Source organism: Chelon labrosus (assembly GCF_963514085.1).
Source record: "Chelon labrosus genome assembly, chromosome: 21".
NCBI classification, from domain to species: Eukaryota; Metazoa; Chordata; class Actinopteri; order Mugiliformes; family Mugilidae; genus Chelon; species Chelon labrosus.
In genome coordinates, this window is record NC_140354.1 from 18119543 (window position 1) to 18139104 (window position 19562).

The 19562-nt window shown below is 45.4% G+C and overlaps 1 protein-coding gene across 2 annotated transcripts; it reads left to right on the forward strand.

Moving 5' to 3' along the window:
- The first annotated feature begins 3362 nt into the window (after nucleotides 1-3362).
- Nucleotides 3363-18513, forward strand: traf7 (TNF receptor-associated factor 7). Of its 2 annotated transcripts, none has more exons than XM_084571174.1 (22): nucleotides 3363-3457; nucleotides 6384-6587; nucleotides 6679-6736; nucleotides 6833-6939; nucleotides 7078-7194; nucleotides 7342-7434; nucleotides 7564-7597; nucleotides 7682-7904; nucleotides 8000-8134; nucleotides 8223-8318; nucleotides 8414-8535; nucleotides 10120-10193; nucleotides 10287-10335; nucleotides 10593-10720; nucleotides 10890-10972; nucleotides 11092-11131; nucleotides 11275-11391; nucleotides 12238-12360; nucleotides 14677-14796; nucleotides 14920-15051; nucleotides 15604-15723; nucleotides 16543-18513. In XM_084571174.1, the coding sequence occupies exons 2-22, from the start codon at nucleotides 6444-6446 to the stop codon at nucleotides 16555-16557; spliced, it is 2130 nt and encodes a 709-aa protein (XP_084427300.1). In that variant the 5' UTR covers nucleotides 3363-3457; nucleotides 6384-6443; the 3' UTR covers nucleotides 16558-18513. The 2 variants fall into 2 exon arrangements, with proteins under 2 accessions (XP_084427300.1, XP_084427301.1); XM_084571175.1 differs by having other exon boundaries at nucleotides 6848-6939.
- Nucleotides 18514-19562: the final 1049 nt, after the last annotated feature.

Here is a 19562-nt window from a genome sequence, read left to right on the forward strand (position 1 = left end):
GCCCGTGTGCATGTGTCCATGCGCCAACAAAGCTGCATTCAAAGCATCTCTTATTCATGGCTGCATTACAGCATTCAAGCCCGGCTCTTTCTCTCTTGTCTATTTACAGCTCCCTCACTCTCCCTCTCAGTGCATGTGGGCATCTATTCACTTGACTGCCGCGTGAATCTGTCACGTCACGTCTCCTTCTTATGAAAACCGGCTAATTTTTATGCTCTGGCATTTCTGACACGGTAAATATGGAAAGTTGCCACAGAGTTTACACTCAAGCACTGCATCGAGTACTCCTAACATCACCGCAGAGCGCTCACATTACAGATTCATTCATCTTTAAGTGAAATCATTCAGGTGACATCAGTTATTTTCCTTTGTGACATATGTTTGCATATAATGTATGTATAAATGCAGTGAGAGCCAATGCAGTGTTCATTTTTAGGCCCACTAAGGTCTTGCCCAATGTTTTGATGACACCTAGATGAGTGGCTCCCTCTTCTGGTGAAGATTGGGGTACTGCAAGTACTTTTTATATACAAAATTAAGACAAAACGGTTCATAAAACAAGTCTGTTATCTTGCTTTTCCGTCAAATATGAAGTATTCCATGATCACATGAAATATTAATGGATAAATAAACACTCAAGAAGAATAACATCCCACAGTAACAGATTTATGGCCATCTGGAGGCAGGTTGTGGACCCGATATTTAAATAATGTGCCACGTTTTGAGCTTATATGACTAACTTGTTCACAGACGATGACAGTATCTAAATCATGCGACTCTTACAGGTGGTCCAGCGTCTAAATGCTTTGTTGCGTTCACAGCTAGCAGCTAATTGTGTCTTTTAGCTATGACGCTAGGCAGGTATTTCTAAACAGGTTTTTTTTATAGCCATTTATAGCCAAAAATTACACCATGAGAGCAGTGATAGTGAAGCAAATCCGTCATGTCGTTGGCCTAAAAACCAAAACAATGAGCTGAAAGATGCTAAAATGCTCCGTTTGGGCATAAGTGAAGTAAAGCTAGCCGATAGCTGACCAGACCCAACCAGAGGGCTCTTACGCATGTTCAAATCCCGACTTTGATAACACTGAAAATCGTGATTCTTCAAAAAACAAACCAAACAAACAGTCTATAAGAGTCGGTACAGTGAAATAAATGGCCATATGTAAACTCTGTAAACTAGTAACTACTCAAAAGTCTGCCAGCGTTAGCACAGTTGCTAGCATTAGCTGTCGCGCCTCCACAATGTCAATGTTTTTCCTCGTTCTAGTGTTTGTCTGGCCTAGAAACGGTAACACAGGACGTCATTTGACAAAGGTTATGAGCACAAGTGGTTCCTATCAGGCGTGGTCCATTATAACTTAATTTACAGTTCAGTTTTTATAACACAAGATGCAGTCTTAAAGTGGTTTACAAGAGAATCACATTCAGAGAGATAAATATATAAGATAAACCACCACACAGAGACACGTCAGCAGTTCCATTCAAGGCCGTAAAGGTACGTTCGCAACCCTTTACTGAAATTATGAAGTATTTCTTGTCTAATACGTGGTGGGTGTAAGTTTTACATCCTCAGTGTATGGAAGAAAAAAAAGTTGCCTCACCGTAAGAGAATAAAATACAGTCATCTGCCACTTTTCTGGAAAGATTTCATCACAAACTCGATTTTCCAGTAAGAGATGAATCACTTGATGGTTCAGAAATTTTTATTAAACTTTTTCTTTTATAAATTCATACAATAGATGATGCGATTTATTGCCACGTATGCTCACTCACACAAAGAATCTGTCTCGGCGTTTGCTGCAATAAACATAGTAAGAAACAAGAAATGATATACAATCTACAATGAATATGAGAAAAAAATGATTTTAAATCATAAAGAAAGTGCAGATGTGCTAAAGACGAGTCTGTGATTGTAGAAATGTTCAGTCTTAAAGGGGAACTACTGTTTTTTTTTTACAACCTGGTCCTTATTTCTGACATAAAATACGATCGTTTACTCACCCATATAACTTTTGTGTAATTTGTAGTCGTGCAGGAGATATTTAGATCTCCGTATATCCATATAGTGGGAGTGAATGGGGCACCGAAACTCAGCCTCTAAATAACGCATTATCTGCCGCGAAACTCGTTTGATAACAATATTTTGTTATCGTGCGCTAGTGCTATTCCCCGTTGAGTCCGGAGTTACCTGTTATCATCATCCGTTGTCTGTAGATTGACCTACAGACCCCGGATGATGTCATCTCTGACCTGGATGATGTCATCTCTGAGCGCCGCCCACACCTGCGACGTTCGGGTTGCTTACCTGTAATTTGCTACTGCTAGTTTTTTGCAACATGGCTGAATACTCTGAGGTTGTGGACGAACCATAGCAGTAGCAAATTACAGGTAAACAAGCCGACTGTCGTGGGTGCGTGCGGCGCTCACAGATGACATCATTCAGGTCAGAAGACATCATTCGGGGTCTGCAGGTCAATCTACAGACCCCATATGATGATAACAGGTAACTCCGGACTCAACGGGGAATAGCAGTAGTGTATCAAAACAAAAAATTGGTGAAATGAATGAGTTTCGCAGCAGATAATGTGTTATTTAGAGGCTATGTTTCGGTGCCCCAGTCACTCTCAGTATATGGATATACGCAGATCTAAATGTCTCCCGAAGGACTACAAATTACAAATTACAAAGAGTGTGTTTGTGTAACACATAGACAGACTTAAAGGTGGATAAGAGTCTAATTATGTCACATTTTTTGTTGTGTTTTTAATGAGATTTGTTGGTTAAATTTTACTTAAATTCCATCAGTGTGCAGTAATTAATTGGGGTTAAAACCAGAATCTATATTGACATTAAATGACAGTAAAAGTATTTATTTCTGCAAGTGTGCAACCTGAATCAAATCTTTTTTGAATATTGCATAAATTGTATTTAAACATGTCCACAGGGCCTTTCTTTTTGACAAAATGCCAAATAGCACGCAGGGCAGTGGGTTCATTTCCTGACTGCATCACCTGCATAAATACATCCCATTTCTACAGTTTCTCCTCAACATCACACCACCTTACACGTGTCTCCGCCGTAAAACGTGCCGGCGTCCGTCTGTCGCATGATGGCTCGGTTTCGCCGAGAACCAATAACGGCACAGAACCGCCGGGCCCGCGGACGCGCTCGGCGTGCTCCGCTTTACAGTTGGCTTGCTGCGTTTTACTGACAACGGCGAGCCCAATGGCAGCCGCGCGAGGTGCATTGTGGGCGAGTGTAGTCCGAGGGCGAGCGACGGCGAATTCCTGGCGATCGGCGGCGCGTCACTGACTTCACGACAACTCCCAGGATGCATTGCGGCGGTGGCGCTTGTGTGTATGCGCGAGAGAGAGAGAGCGAGAGAGAGAGAGAGAGGGGAAGATTTAGGAATTCGTCTGTAGACTTGAAGCTGCGCTGTTGTTAAAAAATAATGGTAAGTCTATAAAAAAAAATGCTTTTTCAAATTAATTATCTTCCAAACTACGAGTTAGCGAATATTACAAGATGGCGGTTGGCGGTTGGACGAAAACCGTTAGTAGCAGTGATTGCTAAGAAGAAGAAGAAGAAGAAGAAAAAAAAAAAAGGAACATTAGCTAACTTAAGCTAGCAAACAAGTTAGCTTGCTAATTATGGCAGTTTTAATTGACAAGACGACGGTTGGTTGTGAAACTGTGTCGCGGGCTGTGTTTTATAGGAGCCAGAGCACTTGTGCGCGAATATATTTGACGTTTGAGCGTTTAGCTAGCTAGCCCGTGTTCAACTTTGCTCCGTGGTGGTGGTGGTGGTGTGTATCCATGTATGCGTGTGTTCCGCCCCCCTTTTTTTTTGAGAGGAGGAGGAGGAGGAGGAAGAGGCTCCCCCCTTTACGGGAATCTCCAGTCTTGTGAGAGAGGAGGCAGCAGACTACAGGTCCTGGATAGTTTCACTGGCGGATCCTGCTCCTGCAGCCTGTTACCATATGAGCTGACAGTCCCGCATGCCTTTCTGTTTACATCAGTAGCTAGCTGTCCTGGTCACTGTTGTCGCTTCACCCCTACCTCCCCCCCTCTTCCTTTTCTCCTTTTTCTCTTTGTGCATGTGTGGATCCCTCCCTCTCAGCCCTCCCTTAAGGTTTTTGCAGATGTTGGTCACGGATTTAACAAGTGTTTGATAAGAGCTGAACTTGACGTGGCCTTTAGTTTGTTTATGTGTCTCCGGAGAAACATTTACTCAGACGAGGGACTAAAAAGGCATCGTAGCACAGATGTGTGAAATACATAACATGTGCATGACCTTAAACTAGTTAAAAAAAAACATTCTTAGCTTTATATTTAACATTTGCTTAAAATAACCGTGAGAGCTGTCGACTCAGCTGTGCTTTCACTTCAGAGGTATTGCGGTATTCTGTTGTGTTCCTGTTTTGGTTTTATTTTTTTTTCTTCAACATCCCCTTTTTTTTTTTCAACCCGGTTTTAGCAGCACTGCAAACTACGTCCAGTTACAACGTAAACTGAGCGTTAAAACGGTCACGGATGGGGATTTAGTGCAGCAGGACGAGAGCCAGTATCGATTTACAGTAACATACAACAAATAATAAACAAAGGTGGTGGAGGTGGTTAGCACTGATGCCTCACAGCGAGAAGGTCACCGGTTCGAATCCATGGGCCGGCTGGTCCTTCCTGTGTCTGCGTGGGTTCTCTCCAGGTACTCCAGCTTCCTCCCACCGTCCAAAGACATGCTCCTTAGGTTCATTGGTGATTCTAAACTGGCCGTAGGTGCGAGTGTGAGTGTGAATGGTTGTCTGTCTCTGTGTGTTATTCCTGGATTATGCTTCCGCGTAGTGATCACGCAATGGCCACGCAGTTGCTTGGACTGCGTGATGGTTCTGCGTGGGGTTTACGTGTCGAAATGCAATTCAATGCCACACCGGTAGAGGGCGCTATGTTTTTTTTGTGACCGACCGACCGAGACTCTTGTGACGTATCTCGCCTCGTACAGTTATTTACCTTCCGGCTTTTGTCGTAGTCACAGTGAACGATGGACACCGAGACAGAGAGACTGTTGTCCATTCTCAAAGACCAACCAAACTGAAGACTTTTTTAAAAATGGCGGCGTTTATGAGTGGAAACCGGAAAAGCGGTCTCCAGCGGATGTAGTTAGCGGACCAATCACAGCCAATGCCGCTGCGTTGCCGCTGCGTTACTGTTGCGTCGCTGCGTTACTGGGAGGTGCACGTCTGGCCCTTGCGTAGGACGTACGGGGGTCCGCAAGGACGTAATAGGTCCGTGCGCCCCCTCGCGCTGTGTCAACGCGGAAGCATAACTTGGGCTTTAGCCCTGCGATGGACTGGCTACCCCTGGACAGCTGGGATAGGCTCCAGCAGAACCCCCCGCGACCCTTAACAGGACTAACCGGGTATAGAAGATGAATGAATGAATAAACAAACCAGTCACGTCTTAGTTTCGAGCTTTTTATCTGACGTAGCTGTTGTTTTACTGCGACTGAGCCTTGACCTTTCCTGGCATCCGCTTCCAGTTAAGACGAGCGATTCAGGACTAGCAAGTATTTCCACTGGGCATTAATCTGATAATTGAATTCCTTCGGTCGGCAAAACGTCGTGAAAAAAAATCTCAAACGAACGTCTCGGGACACAATCGGGACACTAAAGTAATATTATTAACAGTTTTATCAACTCCACTTCCTGTACTTGTTTAGATATTAGACTTCTGCAAAGTCAGATCTGGTTGCAGCGCTACCTCTAAACTAAAAACCAAACCTTTACAGTTTTATAAGCTCTAATAAAACCCTCGTAATCATCACGTTCATGGATTAGTTTAATATTATCACCCACACACCACGCGACGTCTCCTGGATGAGACGGCACAGATTCACGTCTTGAGGATCGGATCAAGTGTTTGTGTAAGAAAAATGACGCCGTAACAAAACTTTACGGCTTTATTTTCTGGTTAGTTACTCAGAAAACTGACCGAGTGAACTTCCTGTTGTTGCTGAGTCTGTGCTTAGAAACTGTCCTTCCTTTACGAGGGTCTCCTCTGGTTGAGGGGGAAATCATATGTTCCTGAGGCTACTAAAGTAGGTCAAACATCTCAACAACTTTTCCATGATTCACTTCTTTTTTTCCTCACTGCGTAGCCCTCTTCGTCTTTTAGCGGCCGCACTGTAGCCGCTGGCAGTCGCCAACGTTTCTCGAGCCAAGCGTGGGCGTGTGTGTGTGTGTTTTCTTTCTTTCTCTCTCTCTCTGTCCCTGTGCAAACATAAATCCAACTTATGGCTAACGTTATGCGCTTATTCTGTTTCCAGTAAGACCCCTCTTCTTCTTGTCTCCTTTGTTTTTTTTTCTCCTCCTCCTCCTCCTCCAGGCCTAGCGGTGCGGCTAGCTGCTGGTGTTTTCTTGTGCGTACACGTGTGTGTTCTGGGTTATGAGCAGCGCTAAGACACCTCGCTACAGCACATACTCTGAAGGAGCAGCAGCAGCAGCAGCAGTAGCAGTAGCAGCACCCACCACCACCGCAGCGGCCATCCCGAGCAGCCCCTCCACCCCACCAGCGGACTCTGGCAGCGGGGTAAGAAGGGACGCTTTTCTACACGCTCTGTTATCTGTTGTTTATTCCCGCCGTGATAACTCGCTCTCTGTTTCCTTTCTCCGCCGAGCAGAGCAGCATGGAGGCGTCGTTTGCCCCGACTTTCTCGGCCGTGGCGGCTGGAGCTAAAGGTAACACGCAGTTGACTTATTTGTCGTGAGTTTTTTGCCCCTGAAACCTTTTCCCTCTGGGGCGTCCGTCTAAGTCGCATCTTATCTCATCTTCAGATTGTGTGTTTTCAGCCGAAGGAGCCAGCAACTACAAGCAGCACAGAAGAACTCCTTCCTCGTCAAGCACTCTAACCTACTCCCCCCGCGATGACGACGACGGCATGGTAAACACTCGCACGCGCTCAACTAACCTAATCATTCACGGGGTTAAATACACCTGGGGTGTGTTAACGTTCTGCCCACATCTGGACTGTACTTGTAACTTCTCTCTCCCTCCCGCTGCTTCCCGTCTTTTCTTTCAGCCTCCCATCGGCACCCCTCGGAGGTCTGACTCGGCCATCTCGGTCCGCTCCCTCCACTCCGAGTCCAACATGTCCCTGCGCTCCACTTTCTCCCTGCACGAAGAGGAGGAGGACACGGTACGGCCCCCACCCCCACCCCCACCCCCGACACTCGCACTGTGCCACATATAACAACGGAAGATGACGCATCATAAACACATTTACAGTATGATTTTTTGGTTAAAGCCGCAATCTAAATAAATTCACGACTGTGTCTGTGGGCAGGAGCCTCAAGTGTTTGCCGAGCAGCCTTCGGTGAAACTGTGCTGCCAGCTGTGTTGTAACGTTTTCAAGGACCCTGTCATCACCACATGTGGGGTGAGTTCAAAATACTTAAAATAACTGATGCAGATGTTTTCTGCTCATTTGTATATTTACGGGGGGCCAGGCTTTAGCAAATGTTTAATTCTGTTTAAAATAGTTTACTTGTTCTTCCTTCTTCCGCAGCACACCTTCTGCAGACGATGCGCCGTAACTTCAGGTGAGTTTTTACAAAGTTTGCAGATTCACGTGGTAAAGTTTTATCGTTTTAAACCTTCCCCCTGATGTTTGTGCTCCTTGCCAGACAAGTGCCCGGTGGATGCCGCCAAGCTAACGGTCGTGGTGAACAACATCGCGGTCGCCGAGCAGATCGGGGAGCTCTTCATCCACTGCAAATACGGCTGCAGGGCCACGGCCGGCAACGCGGGCGGCGCCGCGGCCGCCACGTCCACGGTGGCCGGCAAACCCGGGCCGTACGAGGTGGACCCCCTGGGCTGCCCGTTCACCATCAAGCTGTCCATGCGCAAGTAAGGGACGGAGGATTGTTAAAAAGACGACGTCGGGTTTATTTACGTCTTCCGCAAATCTTCACTCCGCTCTCTTCGTCCAAAACTCTCTGCAGAGAACACGAGGCCAGTTGTGACTACAGGCCGGTGCGGTGTCCCAACAACCCGTCCTGCCCCCCTCTGCTCACCATGAACCTGGAGGCTCACCTCAAAGAATGCGAGCACATCAAATGTCCACACTCCAAATATGGGTGAGTCTTCGTCCTCTTCTACCCAGCGTATAGTTCATTTTTGCCATCATCATTTATGTTTTCCGACTACTCCTCTTCCTCCCAACAGCTGTACATTCATAGGTAACCAGGACACGTATGAAACACACCTGGAGTTTTGTAAATTCGAGGGCCTCAAGGAGTTTCTGCAGCAGACTGACGACAGGTGAGCAAACTGACCTGAAGACTTTTTTTTTTTAGACCGAGATAATTCTTCCATTCTACGTGTACGTGACCTCTGACCTCTTGGGTCGCGTTTAGGTTCCACGAGATGCAGCTGACTCTGGCCCAGAAGGACCAAGACATCGCTTTCCTGCGCTCCATGTTGGGGAAACTCTCTGAGAAGTTGGATCAGCTGGAGAAAAACCTGGAGCTTAAATTCGGTAACAAAAAAAAGTTCTTAAATCAGTAGATGTTCTTTATTTATGAGTCATGTTTTTATGCATCATAATGTCTCTTTTTTTATGTTTTACAGTGTTTACTTTAGTTCACATTGCCCAGATATCAACAGAAAGTTCGACAAATCGCTGTTTCAGCTTCCTTACCGATGCTGAGCTGTGCATTTAGTGGTTAGTTGCCTGCAGGGACTCATTGGGTTCATTTACATTAAGCTTTATGCTTTGCTGTGAACCCAGAAGTGTATTTTTTAAAAAAAAACATGTTTACTGGATGTTAAATAAGAGGAAACGAGGAGTTGAGCAAAGAATGAATTAAAAACATGCGGACTGGAATGATGTTCAGCTGGTTGGCCGTGCAATCTTTTCAGTCTCCGGAGATCCAGAGTGATAAATCTCACTCGTTGAGTCCTTGTCAGTGGAGCCGTGATTAAAAATGAAAGAAACCAGTCGGCGTAGAGCTAGAAAGTAGGGATGCACCGGAAATCTTCAGCCGAAAGTGCATTTTCGGCCGAAAATTGCTGCGGTTGTTGTGGTGCATTCTATTTGTCTTGTAAGCGCGACTTGCAACTCGGGAGTGGCGTCACATCCGTGTCGGAAAACAAGTTACAGCGGGTTTTTGCGTTCTGTTTACGAGAGGTCGGAGAAAAGATGGACGCCTCCAGGAAAGTCGCTGTTGCGCTAGCTCTGAAAGAGTACAGCTACAATCAAAGTTTGTGGTTCATCAATGTGGTTCAATGTGCTTGGTTGCACTAGGCAGTTTGGACGGTTCGTAACGTTTATAGTGTTTATCTCGTTTACAGTGCAACCACGGCGGATTTCACATGTTCACTACATGTTACACAAACATATTTCACAGTTTGATATCTGAATATTCCGTTTTGGTTAACGTTAACGATGCCCCGCTTTCTGCTCAAGACTCGGCATTGTTGTCATAGCAACATGGAGCGTCTCTAGCCAATTTAAACTGCACAAGCTACAAAATAACTTATTAAGCGGTATTTAGCTGTAGCGACATGCCTATTAGGTAACCGTATACACTGCTATGTGTACGACTTCTACATTTGGTTACAACAAAGACAAAAGTGCTTAAAATAGTAGAAAACCACAATGTTTACTACGTGTGATGCTCGTGGTAGCCATCTTGGAAACTGAACTCGGGGTCCTCTGAGCCTCGACGAGTTGACGACCTGTATACACGACCTCGGGGGCGTTCTATTTGCAACTTCCGGTTCGTAACTCGGGAAAACGACTCGGAAAACGAGTTCGGTGGACAAATAGAACGCCCCATTGCTTGCACATGTTGTTTCGCCGATAAAAGTCCGAACACTTACGGCCGAAAACCGAAAATGCACTTTCGGCCGAACATTTATCGCCGAAACAGAGTGACCCGAAAGTGCATTTTTCGGGTTTCGGCCGTAAATTTTTGGTGCATCCCTACTAGAAAGAAAACCTTGTGAAGCCTTGTTGCGCCGTGTTGCATTGTGGGTAGAGAAGAATGCTCTGGAGCTTTTTCCGAATATTCTTTTGTCGCCGTCGTCGTCTCAAAGTCGTTTACTCGTGTGTTTTCAGACGTGTTGGACGAGAACCAGAGCAAACTCAGCGAAGACCTGATGGAGTTTCGCCGAGATGCCTCCATGCTCAACGTAAGTGTATGTGTGTGTGCACAGAAATTAAAACGCCAGAGTGAAATATTTAATGAATGAATGTGTTGATAAGCTCTGGCCGTGTCTCTCCAGGACGAACTGTCTCACATCAACGCCCGGCTCAACATGGGAATCCTGGGCTGTGAGTATCCGTCTTCCTGTCCGTCAGCTTTGATCCGCACACATTTCACAGCGGCGGAAAATGTTTGCAGAGAACTGGCACCTGTGAGGCTGCGAACGATTCAGCCATTGACTGTTCTCCTCATTTGAAATGCAAATCGCGTGTCTCGTCGCCTTCTCCTTTTTGTCCTCTCCCTAACTCGTCCTCCTCCACTGTCGCTCCATTTCCTTTATTAAGGAGAAATATTAATCTGTTTTTTTTTCTTTGCCTGTGCGTAGCGTACGACCCCCAGCAGATCTTCAAGTGTAAGGGCACGTTCGTGGGACACCAGGGTCCCGTCTGGTGTCTCTGCGTCTACTCCACGGGAGACCTGCTCTTCTCTGGGTCTTCTGATAAGACGATTAAGGTAAAAAAAACTACAAATACGCTCAAAGGAAATGACTTTATTAGGAGTTTTAGAAGGAGATGCAGGAAAGCATCAAATAAAATACAGAAAATTAAAAAAATGAAACATAAACCATCGACGTTTTTAACTTTTTGGAGGATTAATCACGCGTCTCCTTACGTTTCCTAAGGTGTGGGACACCTGCACCACCTACAAGTGTCAGAAAACCCTCGAGGGTCACGATGGCATCGTCCTGGCTCTCTGTATCCAGGGGTAAGAAACACATAGCTCATAACATTTTACGTCCCCCGGGGTACGACCAGCCTCCTCCCCCCCTAAAGCATCATGTGTATATATATATATATATATATATATGTTTTGTGTCTCCATAGAAACCGGCTATACAGCGGCTCGGCTGACTGCACCATCATCGTAAGTGACGTCTTCTACTCCTCCACGCTTCCCCTTTTGAGCGGCGCACTTGCACAATTTCCAGTCAACGTATTTTGCATATACTGTAGGAGGTGTGTGTGTGTGTGTCTTGTCTTGGGTGTGTGTGTGTGTTTGTTGCGTAGGTGTGGGACATCCAGACCCTGCAGAAAGTCAACACCATACGAGCCCACGACAACCCCGTGTGCACCCTGGTCTCCTCCCACAACATGCTGTTCAGCGGCTCCCTCAAGGCCATTAAGGTACGGTAGCGTCAGCCAGAACATTATGACCACTGACAGGAGAAAGTAAGCAACATTGAGCATCTTGTGACAAATCATTGTTCTTGGGAAACTTTTGGACCTGGCATTCATTCATGTGGACGTTACTTAGACATGTAGCACCCACCTAGACCGGACCAGACACCCCCACCCCATAGCAATGACACTCCTTGACGGTTTACCAGTTTAGAGACACCTAAAAAACACAAAGAACAGCACAAGGTGTTGACCTGGCCTTCAAATTCACTAGATCCCAAACTGATCAAGTATCTCCAGGATGCACACACACTTTCATCCTCTATCTAGTATGAAAATATATCGATGCATCTATCGTAAAGGTGTAATCACGGCCCGGTCTTTGTTTCAATGGTTTAAGTGAGTGAGAGACGGGAGGAGGAGGAGGAGGAGGAGGATGATTTAGTTGCTGCATGTGTGTGTGGATGATGTAAGGCCTCTTACTCAGGGACTTTCCTTTCTTACAGAACTCCACTCCCTACCTCCTCCTCCTCCTCCCCGTCTCCCAGCTTCGTCGTTATCAGGCAGCTTGCTGTTTTTACCACTTTATCTCCGTACAGTGGGTTTTACAATAGTTAATAAGTAGCTTCTTCTTATTGCAGATTGTCGTGTTGTAATTGTGACGACGTCTTGTAAAAGCGCCCAGTGTGTTAAAGGGCAGCGAAGAGCAAGTCGTTAGTGTTGCTTAAGTAAGAAATGTTGGTTTAATCCCCCCCCCCCCCCCCCCCCCCCACCACCAACAAAGTCAACAGTTGTTAAGTTTCCTTTTAATTAAACTCTTCTGTGTGTGTGTGTGTTTGTGTCTGTGCGTAGGTGTGGGACATTGTGGGTACGGAGCTGAAGCTGAAGAAGGAGCTGACTGGTCTGAATCACTGGGTCAGAGCTCTGGTGGCGTCGCAGAACTACCTGTACAGCGGCTCGTATCAGACCATCAAGGTACGTGTGGGGAGGGCGGGGGTTAGTACTGTTGAACGACTTCAGACTAGTCGACTATTCAGTACAACCTCTAGTAGGCTCCAAAACTAAGGTTAGATTAAACCAGGGGTTCAGATACAGCATTAGCTTCTGGCCGAGGACTCCCTTAGCGAACCCACAGACAACGCTACAAAAACATGTAAAGAAACATCAACTTTTATAATGTTTTTTCTTACTTTTATTCACTATTCAATAACATTTGTTTAGTATAATTGCCGCCTCATATTTTCTGGTTTCACGCTAGCTCGATGAGCAAAGCAGGTCTACAGGGAATCAGAAAGATGAGCATGGCAAATAACACATAGATATGATATATTATTAATGATTATATTTTATGCCAATGATTTAAAAATATTTAGATTACAAAATATAAAAAAAAAAATCTTATCTTCCCTCCAATTGTCTGAGGCCCCCCTAGTGGCCCCTAGTGCCCCCTGGTGGCCCCCCCACTTTGAAAACCACTGGATTAAACTATTTAATCGTCGTTTATCACATGATTTTAACGTAAATTATCTGTTTTACATAATATTTTTCAAGTTTATTTTACTCTAAACGTCTGAACTGCTCATAACTAAACTCACATTGACAGTAAATGCCAGTAACTTGACTTTAAAGCTTAGCTTGCCGTTCAAAAGACCATTTTTTAAATCTATTTCTTATTTGTTTCTTGTTCTTTTGTGATTTTTTTGTCAGTTAAGGGCAAATTTTTTACTGCACTTTAGGATCTGCTTGCTTTCCACAGGGTTACTATCGAGCAGAACGCTTCCTAAACCTCCATAACTACTTTTATTGACATGTTGACTCAGACTGTCCTATGTTAAACCATTCAGTAACATCATAATGAAACTTGTAAACATAACACTTAGGGGTTTAAATCCAAAAAACGCTAAAGAAAGACAGCTTGACTTGTAGAGTTTCTTGAAGACGTTTCATTCAAGTAGCTTCTTCAGTTCTAAAGGACTGGTGTTAGTTAGCCTCTGATGTTCCCCCCAGATGTTCCCACCAGTCCCGTTAGAACTGAAGAAGCTCCTCGTGTTAGTTCTGTAAAAGTCCAGTCCATTACATCCGAACATTTTCAGGCTCTAGTTTCGTCCCGAGGTGGCTCTGAACCGAAGACGCTCGTGTTTGGCCGGTGCTGCAGATCTATCTGCCAGCGACAGATTTGAGTGGGATTTGAAAGAGTGGTTAATTTCAGAGTCATAAGCCGGAGGATGATTTAAAACGTGTGTGTGTAGCTGCCCGTGCAAACCAAAAATACAGCTCAGGACAAAATGCTTCTCTTGAGTCGTCCTTCTTGGACAACGTGGAGCTAGATGAGGATCTGGTCTCAGATGTAATCTCCACGTGGGAGTGAGCGTTAGTTGGAGTACAGAAACCTCGGCGCTGCGTCGTGTGGAGTTAAAGCTGTTTGGGATTCATTGTGTCCAGTAATTAGATTCTGTCCTCTCTATATAAATAGGACGTTATGTCTCCTCTCGTTCACCGTTGAAGGTAGTCAGTGTGCAGCCCGCCTCTGTGTTTGTGTCCTGCTGTCCTGCTGCAGTACTCGGTCACTAATGACTACCTCAGGGAGCGGAGATAAAGAGAGGGGAGGACTGGTTTAGGGACCGGGGGGGGGACGTCTGTGGAAGGATGAAGAAGGAGAAACGGAGGACGAAAGCACAGATAAAGTAGACGCGGCTGCTTCTTCTTCTTTTTTTTTCTTTTTTTGTTTTTGAAGCAGAGCAGTTGGTCTCTAGCCGGAGCTCAACTGTTTGGAAAGTGTTTGCTGCAGAAATCGCTCTGACAAATGTGAGGATTATCCTTTTAAATATTCTGGCAGCTGCACAAGTTGGAGACGGAGTAGAAGCAAAGTCCCTGATTCAGTTTATTCATGCAAAACATTTACTTTTGTTTTGTTTTTCACTTTGGTACTAGCAGGTCTGCAACGACTCATAGATGTACCACTAGTACTCCACTAATAAAATAAACAGCTTCCTTTGATCACCTCAGTCAGAACAGATAACCTTTAACCTTTGATAATCAGTTCAGGAGGGAATTATTAGCTCCTAACAACCTTGTAAATACCTGATCTGATGGTTTATCTCCGGGTTGACATAAATCTTTCTGCGTGTGTTTACGGACAGAAACCAGGAAGTAGCGTCACGACCAGCAGTTCAGTTGAGGAATAAACGGACCGAACCGCTCTTTTGTTTTATTTGTTGTCCATGTAAAATGTAAACGTGGCCAGTTGTGAAGTCATTCACTAACCAGCCTCTCTTGTCTCTCCTCGTCCAGATCTGGGACATCCGCTCTCTGGAGTGCGTGCACGTCCTGCAGACCAGCGGCGGCAGCGTCTACTCCATCGCCGTCACCAACCACCACATTGTCTGTGGCACCTATGAAAACCTCATCCACGTAAGGAAGACACACACACAGGCTCTCTTGTGAAACTTATTGTCTTTAAGCTGTCTCCGTTCCTGCCTTGTGAGTAAAACTATGAGGACAATGATGATGACGGTGCGTGTGCTTCCTCTCTAGGTTTGGGACATCGAGACTAAAGAGCAGGTGCGGACCCTGACGGGTCACGTGGGGACGGTTTACGCTCTGGCCGTCATCTCCACTCCCGACCAGACCAAAGTGTTCAGCGCCTCCTACGACCGCTCCCTCAGGGTGAGAGGACGGACGCCGTGTCCTTTTCTGTATTCTGTGTGTGTGTTTGAACATCGTTGTGAGGACGCTTTCGGCCGACGGTCACGTTTCTTTACCGTTGAAGGGCTGATCGAAGGCTGAGACGCTGTAGCATCCAAACGATTGGATCAACGATTGATTATTTTAGGTCTGACATGAACCAAAACCACGTCCCTGTATCGTCAAATGTCTTCTTCCTCTTCAGTTTTAACGGTCGGCTAGCGTCCAGGCTGCCAAAAACTGAAGAAGACGACGAGGACTTTTGTTTATATAAGACTGGATTGGACTCGGATTGAGCGATACTTAAGATAAAATGATCAGCATCGGAATGAGGCTTAAAAACAAACTTGACTGGGACATCACAAAGATTAGAAACAGCTGCAAACATCTGTCTTAATGTAATAAAACCTGCCTAATTAACACGTTAGCTCCTTCTAGACAGAAGGCCAAAATAATTCCCCATAGATGTGTTGATCAGTTCCTGCTAATACGCTGATTAAGCTAATATATGTGTGTTTTGTGTGTTTTGTGTAGGTGTGGAGCATGGACAACATGATCTGTACTCAGACGCTGCTGAGACACCAGGGCAGCGTAACAGCACTCGCCGTCTCCAGGGGACGCCTCTTCTCCGGAGCTGTGGACAGCACCGTCAAGGTACGACAGATACGTAGATGTGTTCAATGCTGCTCTTTACATTTTATCTTTGTCGAGACGCCTTAACGTATTGTTTGAGTCCTCGTAGAGTAAGGCTCGGTTTGAGCAGCGAGCGGCAACATCGGCAGGATTTTTTGTCAACTTTTAATTTAGTCAAACTGCAACTAACAACATTGAGTTTTAGCAGATATTATAGAAAAAAAAATAGAAAATGTACTTTCTGAAACTGCAATAAACACGTTCAGAATCAGTATGAAGGATGAAAACATATTTTTGAGTGAGGTCAGCTCATTAACAGACTCTTAAAGCAAAATAACATTTAAAATCTTAAACGGTAAATTTAATTCTCAGGACTTGGAACAGTTTCCTCTATAACTTTATATTTGGACTCGTACACAAGGAGGATTCATTCCAGGAACGACATTCACGTACAGTTTTAGTTAAATGCTAATGTATTACACGCTCTGCTGTTCTCTGTTCAAGTATGTGTCAGTAAAAAAAAGTCAGAAGGAAATAACTTTACATAGCGCAAAACAGGAAGTGACCACAGCTCGTCGGAAAGCAGAACCTGACACCAGAGCAGCTAAACTACCAGGTGTGATTGTGTATCCAGAGCAGAGTTAATCTCCTCTAGACCTTCCTTATATGGTCGTATGATATCACACTGTTATATTTTCTTCCCCGTCTCCAGGTAGCTCTCAGTTTTTTCCACCACACGTGTGTTTGCACCCTTTCAAAGTAAAAGCACTTGTCGATCTTCCTTGTCCTGATCTCTGTGGTAACTTCCTCTCTCTCTCTCTCTCTCTCTCTCTCTCTCAGGTGTGGACCTGCTAAACAAACACTCCGACGTCACATCATCCCGTTAGCGTTTCCTCCTCCGCCCCCGTTCCTCTGATTGTGACTTACACACTCCTCAGTGGCCTCGTCACCGGTGCGTCACCAGGGGGCACGACTAGCCCACGCCGCCTCACGGTTGCACAACACTGGACTGACTGGACACTGCGCCCGTGTGACCGGAGCAGGAAGCAGGGAGGACAGGGAGGACCTGGTGGTTGCTGTTTAAGTTTTTTCTTCAGACTGTAGACGCTCCTGCCTGCTTCCTGCCGACACACCTGCCATTAAAGAACCGCACAGATGTTGCCTGACTAGGGCCGGGGGCCGACGGGACGGTGACGGGTGACGGTCACCGCCTCCGCCTCCACACCCTCGATGAAATCACCCGACACGACGTTCCACCGCGTTCAATGAACCTCGCCCTACCTTACTGCTCATATACGTCTAAAGGCTGGTTTCACAATCACGGGGGGGGGCGCCGCGACTTCAGCTAATGTCTCGATGCTAACGCTAGCGGCTAAAAAAACTTGCTGAACTTGTGAGCACGCGGTTACGACAGGAAGTCCTGTGTGCGCAAAATGCTCGGCATGAGCTGTAAGAACACCGTTGCTAGGCGACTGCTGCTGCCTAGAGGCTAACGGCTAACAGCTAATCAAGCTAGCAGCAGAGTTAACTGAAAGTGGGAATTTTTAAGGGATAATTTAAATGAATGAGACAGAAATTTTTGGATTTGATTTGGGTTTTAATTGATGTAGAGGAAAAAATGCCTCTGCATGCAACTGGATAGTCCCACAACCAATCAGAGCGAAGACTCACGCTTCTTGACAAATGCCTTAATTGCTTGTTCGGCGTCCGCTACAAACGCAGTAGCCGCAGTTGTCCGACGGCAGCCATTTTGTTTCAAACAAAATCAACTCCAGGGCGCTCAGGCGACGCGTATGACTTAGTCTCGGTTGCTCTTCTGTCTATTGGCGCGTTAAGCCCCGCCCACACATCCTGATTGGCTCAGCAGCGTCCGAAACAAAGCGGCGCCCCGCTAAGATTCCCCCGCGGAAAGTCAGCGAGCGAGGGAACTTCAAGCTAGCCATTTTCGAAAGCGTTGGCAGACCACTTCCACTCACATGGATGTTTCTTGTGAACACGGCGAACAGGAACCCGTGTACACAAGAACGCAGCGGTAAATGCTAGCACTAGCTAAAAAGTGGCTAATCCCGCTAGCTAGGCGGTCTAGACTCGTCTTGTGAAGCCAGCCTTTACAGAACTAACTTTTAATCAAGAGAATGACGGATCTATAGAGTTTTATATCAGTGCCATGATGGATTCTGTGCTCAGAGCCACTCAACGGTTGTATAATTGTGTAAAATAACAGACAGTGCCGAGACTGGACACATGTTCACGAGACGACTCACACTGGCCAGCACGGGGAAGAGGAAGAAGAAGAGGAGGAAGAGGAAGGCGGTGTGCGTGCATGCATGTGCCTGTTATCTTGTTTATGTGCGTTTCAACGAGTGCCATATGTGTGGATGAAAAGTAAGGAGCGGCCGTAATGATGTGTCTTTGTCTCCCCTCCTTCCTCGTCTCTGGCCGCCATGAACATAACCCCCAGATTAACACGAGGCCAAACAGCTGACTGTAATTAACCTTTTAAAACTCCCAGAGGGCAAACGCAGCGAAAGAGCCGCCGAGCAAACGTCCTGCTTTCCCTAAATCATGTTTCAGGACCCATATTGGGTTGAAAATATATATATATAAAATAAAAACACATATAGGCCTTTAGACTGATTAGATTTTTACGGGGAGTTTTTCTTTTCAGCACGGATCTGGCCGCTTACTTACTGTACAGCCTTGTTAAGAAAGGAAAGAGAGAACGGTGTCTTCACAGGTCACAGTTTCTTGAATACTTGTAATCATGTAAACTCGCGTTGATCATTGATCAATAAAAACTGTTGTACACTTTGAGAACGTTTGGACTGATGTGTTTGATCAAAGCTGAGACTGTTCTCGATGGAGGCTCCCTTATACATCCTCATATCATTGGGTCAAAGTTCCATAAGTCCTTTTGAGTCCCTGTAAGTTAAGAAGCTCGATACTGATCTCATGTTTATTTGATGAAAGTGTACTAGCTTAGCTTAGCTTAGCTTAGCTTAGCTTAGCACATTGGCTTAATAGTTAGCCCGTCGTTTCTATATAGTGGGAAGTATTGGTGGGACTCAAAGGTACAGGTTAATATTTTGGCTAATTTCAAAGTAAGATGGCACCACTCGCAAAGCTACTTCCACAAGCTAATTAGCTTAGACTTAGCATGAAAACTAAAAACGGTTAGCACACTGGTTTAATAGTTAGCCTGTCATTTCTCAAAAGCGGAAAGTATGGGTGTGACTCAAACGTACAGTTTAATATTTTGGCTAATTTCAAAGTAAGATTGCACCACTCGCAAAGCTACTTACACAAGCTAATTAGCTTAGCCTTAGCATGAAAACTAACTGGTTTAATAGTTAGCCTGTCATTTCTATATAATGGGAAGTATGGGTGTGACTCAAAGGTACAGGTTAATGTTTTGGCTAATTTCCAAGTAAGATGGCACCACTCGCAAAATTACTTCCACAAGCTAATTAGCTTAGCCTTAGCGTGAAACTAACAATGCTTAGCACACTGGCTTAATAGCCCGTCATTTCCCTGAAATGGGAATTTTGGCTAATTTCAAAGTAAGCTGGCACCACTCGCAAAGCTACTTCCACAAGCTAATTAGTCTGAGCAAAGAAACTAACAATGGTTCAACAGTTAGCCTGTCATGAGCTATCGTGTCTCCAAGAATCATAATTTCTTTTCACCGTTTGGCTTCATTTCAGTCGGACGAATGAGTGTGACTCAAAGCTCAAAGGCACAAGTAAACATTTTGGCTAATTCCAGAGGAAGATGACACCACGAGCAATGCTATTTCCAGGCGCTAATTACTTAGCTTAGCATGGATTTGTAAAGTCGGACGAATAGGTGTGACTCAAAGC

Excerpts from the sequence above, each read along its gene's own strand:
- traf7 (XM_084571174.1), top strand. The coding sequence starts at position 6,444 with ATGAGCAGCGCTAAGACACCTCGCTACAGCACATACTCTGAAGGAGCA. Across the intron at positions 7,435-7,563 it reads CTGTCATCACCACATGTGGG|CACACCTTCTGCAGACGATG; the intron begins GTGAGTTCAAAA and ends CTTCTTCCGCAG. Across the intron at positions 8,536-10,119 it reads AAACCTGGAGCTTAAATTCG|ACGTGTTGGACGAGAACCAG; the intron begins GTAACAAAAAAA and ends GTGTGTTTTCAG.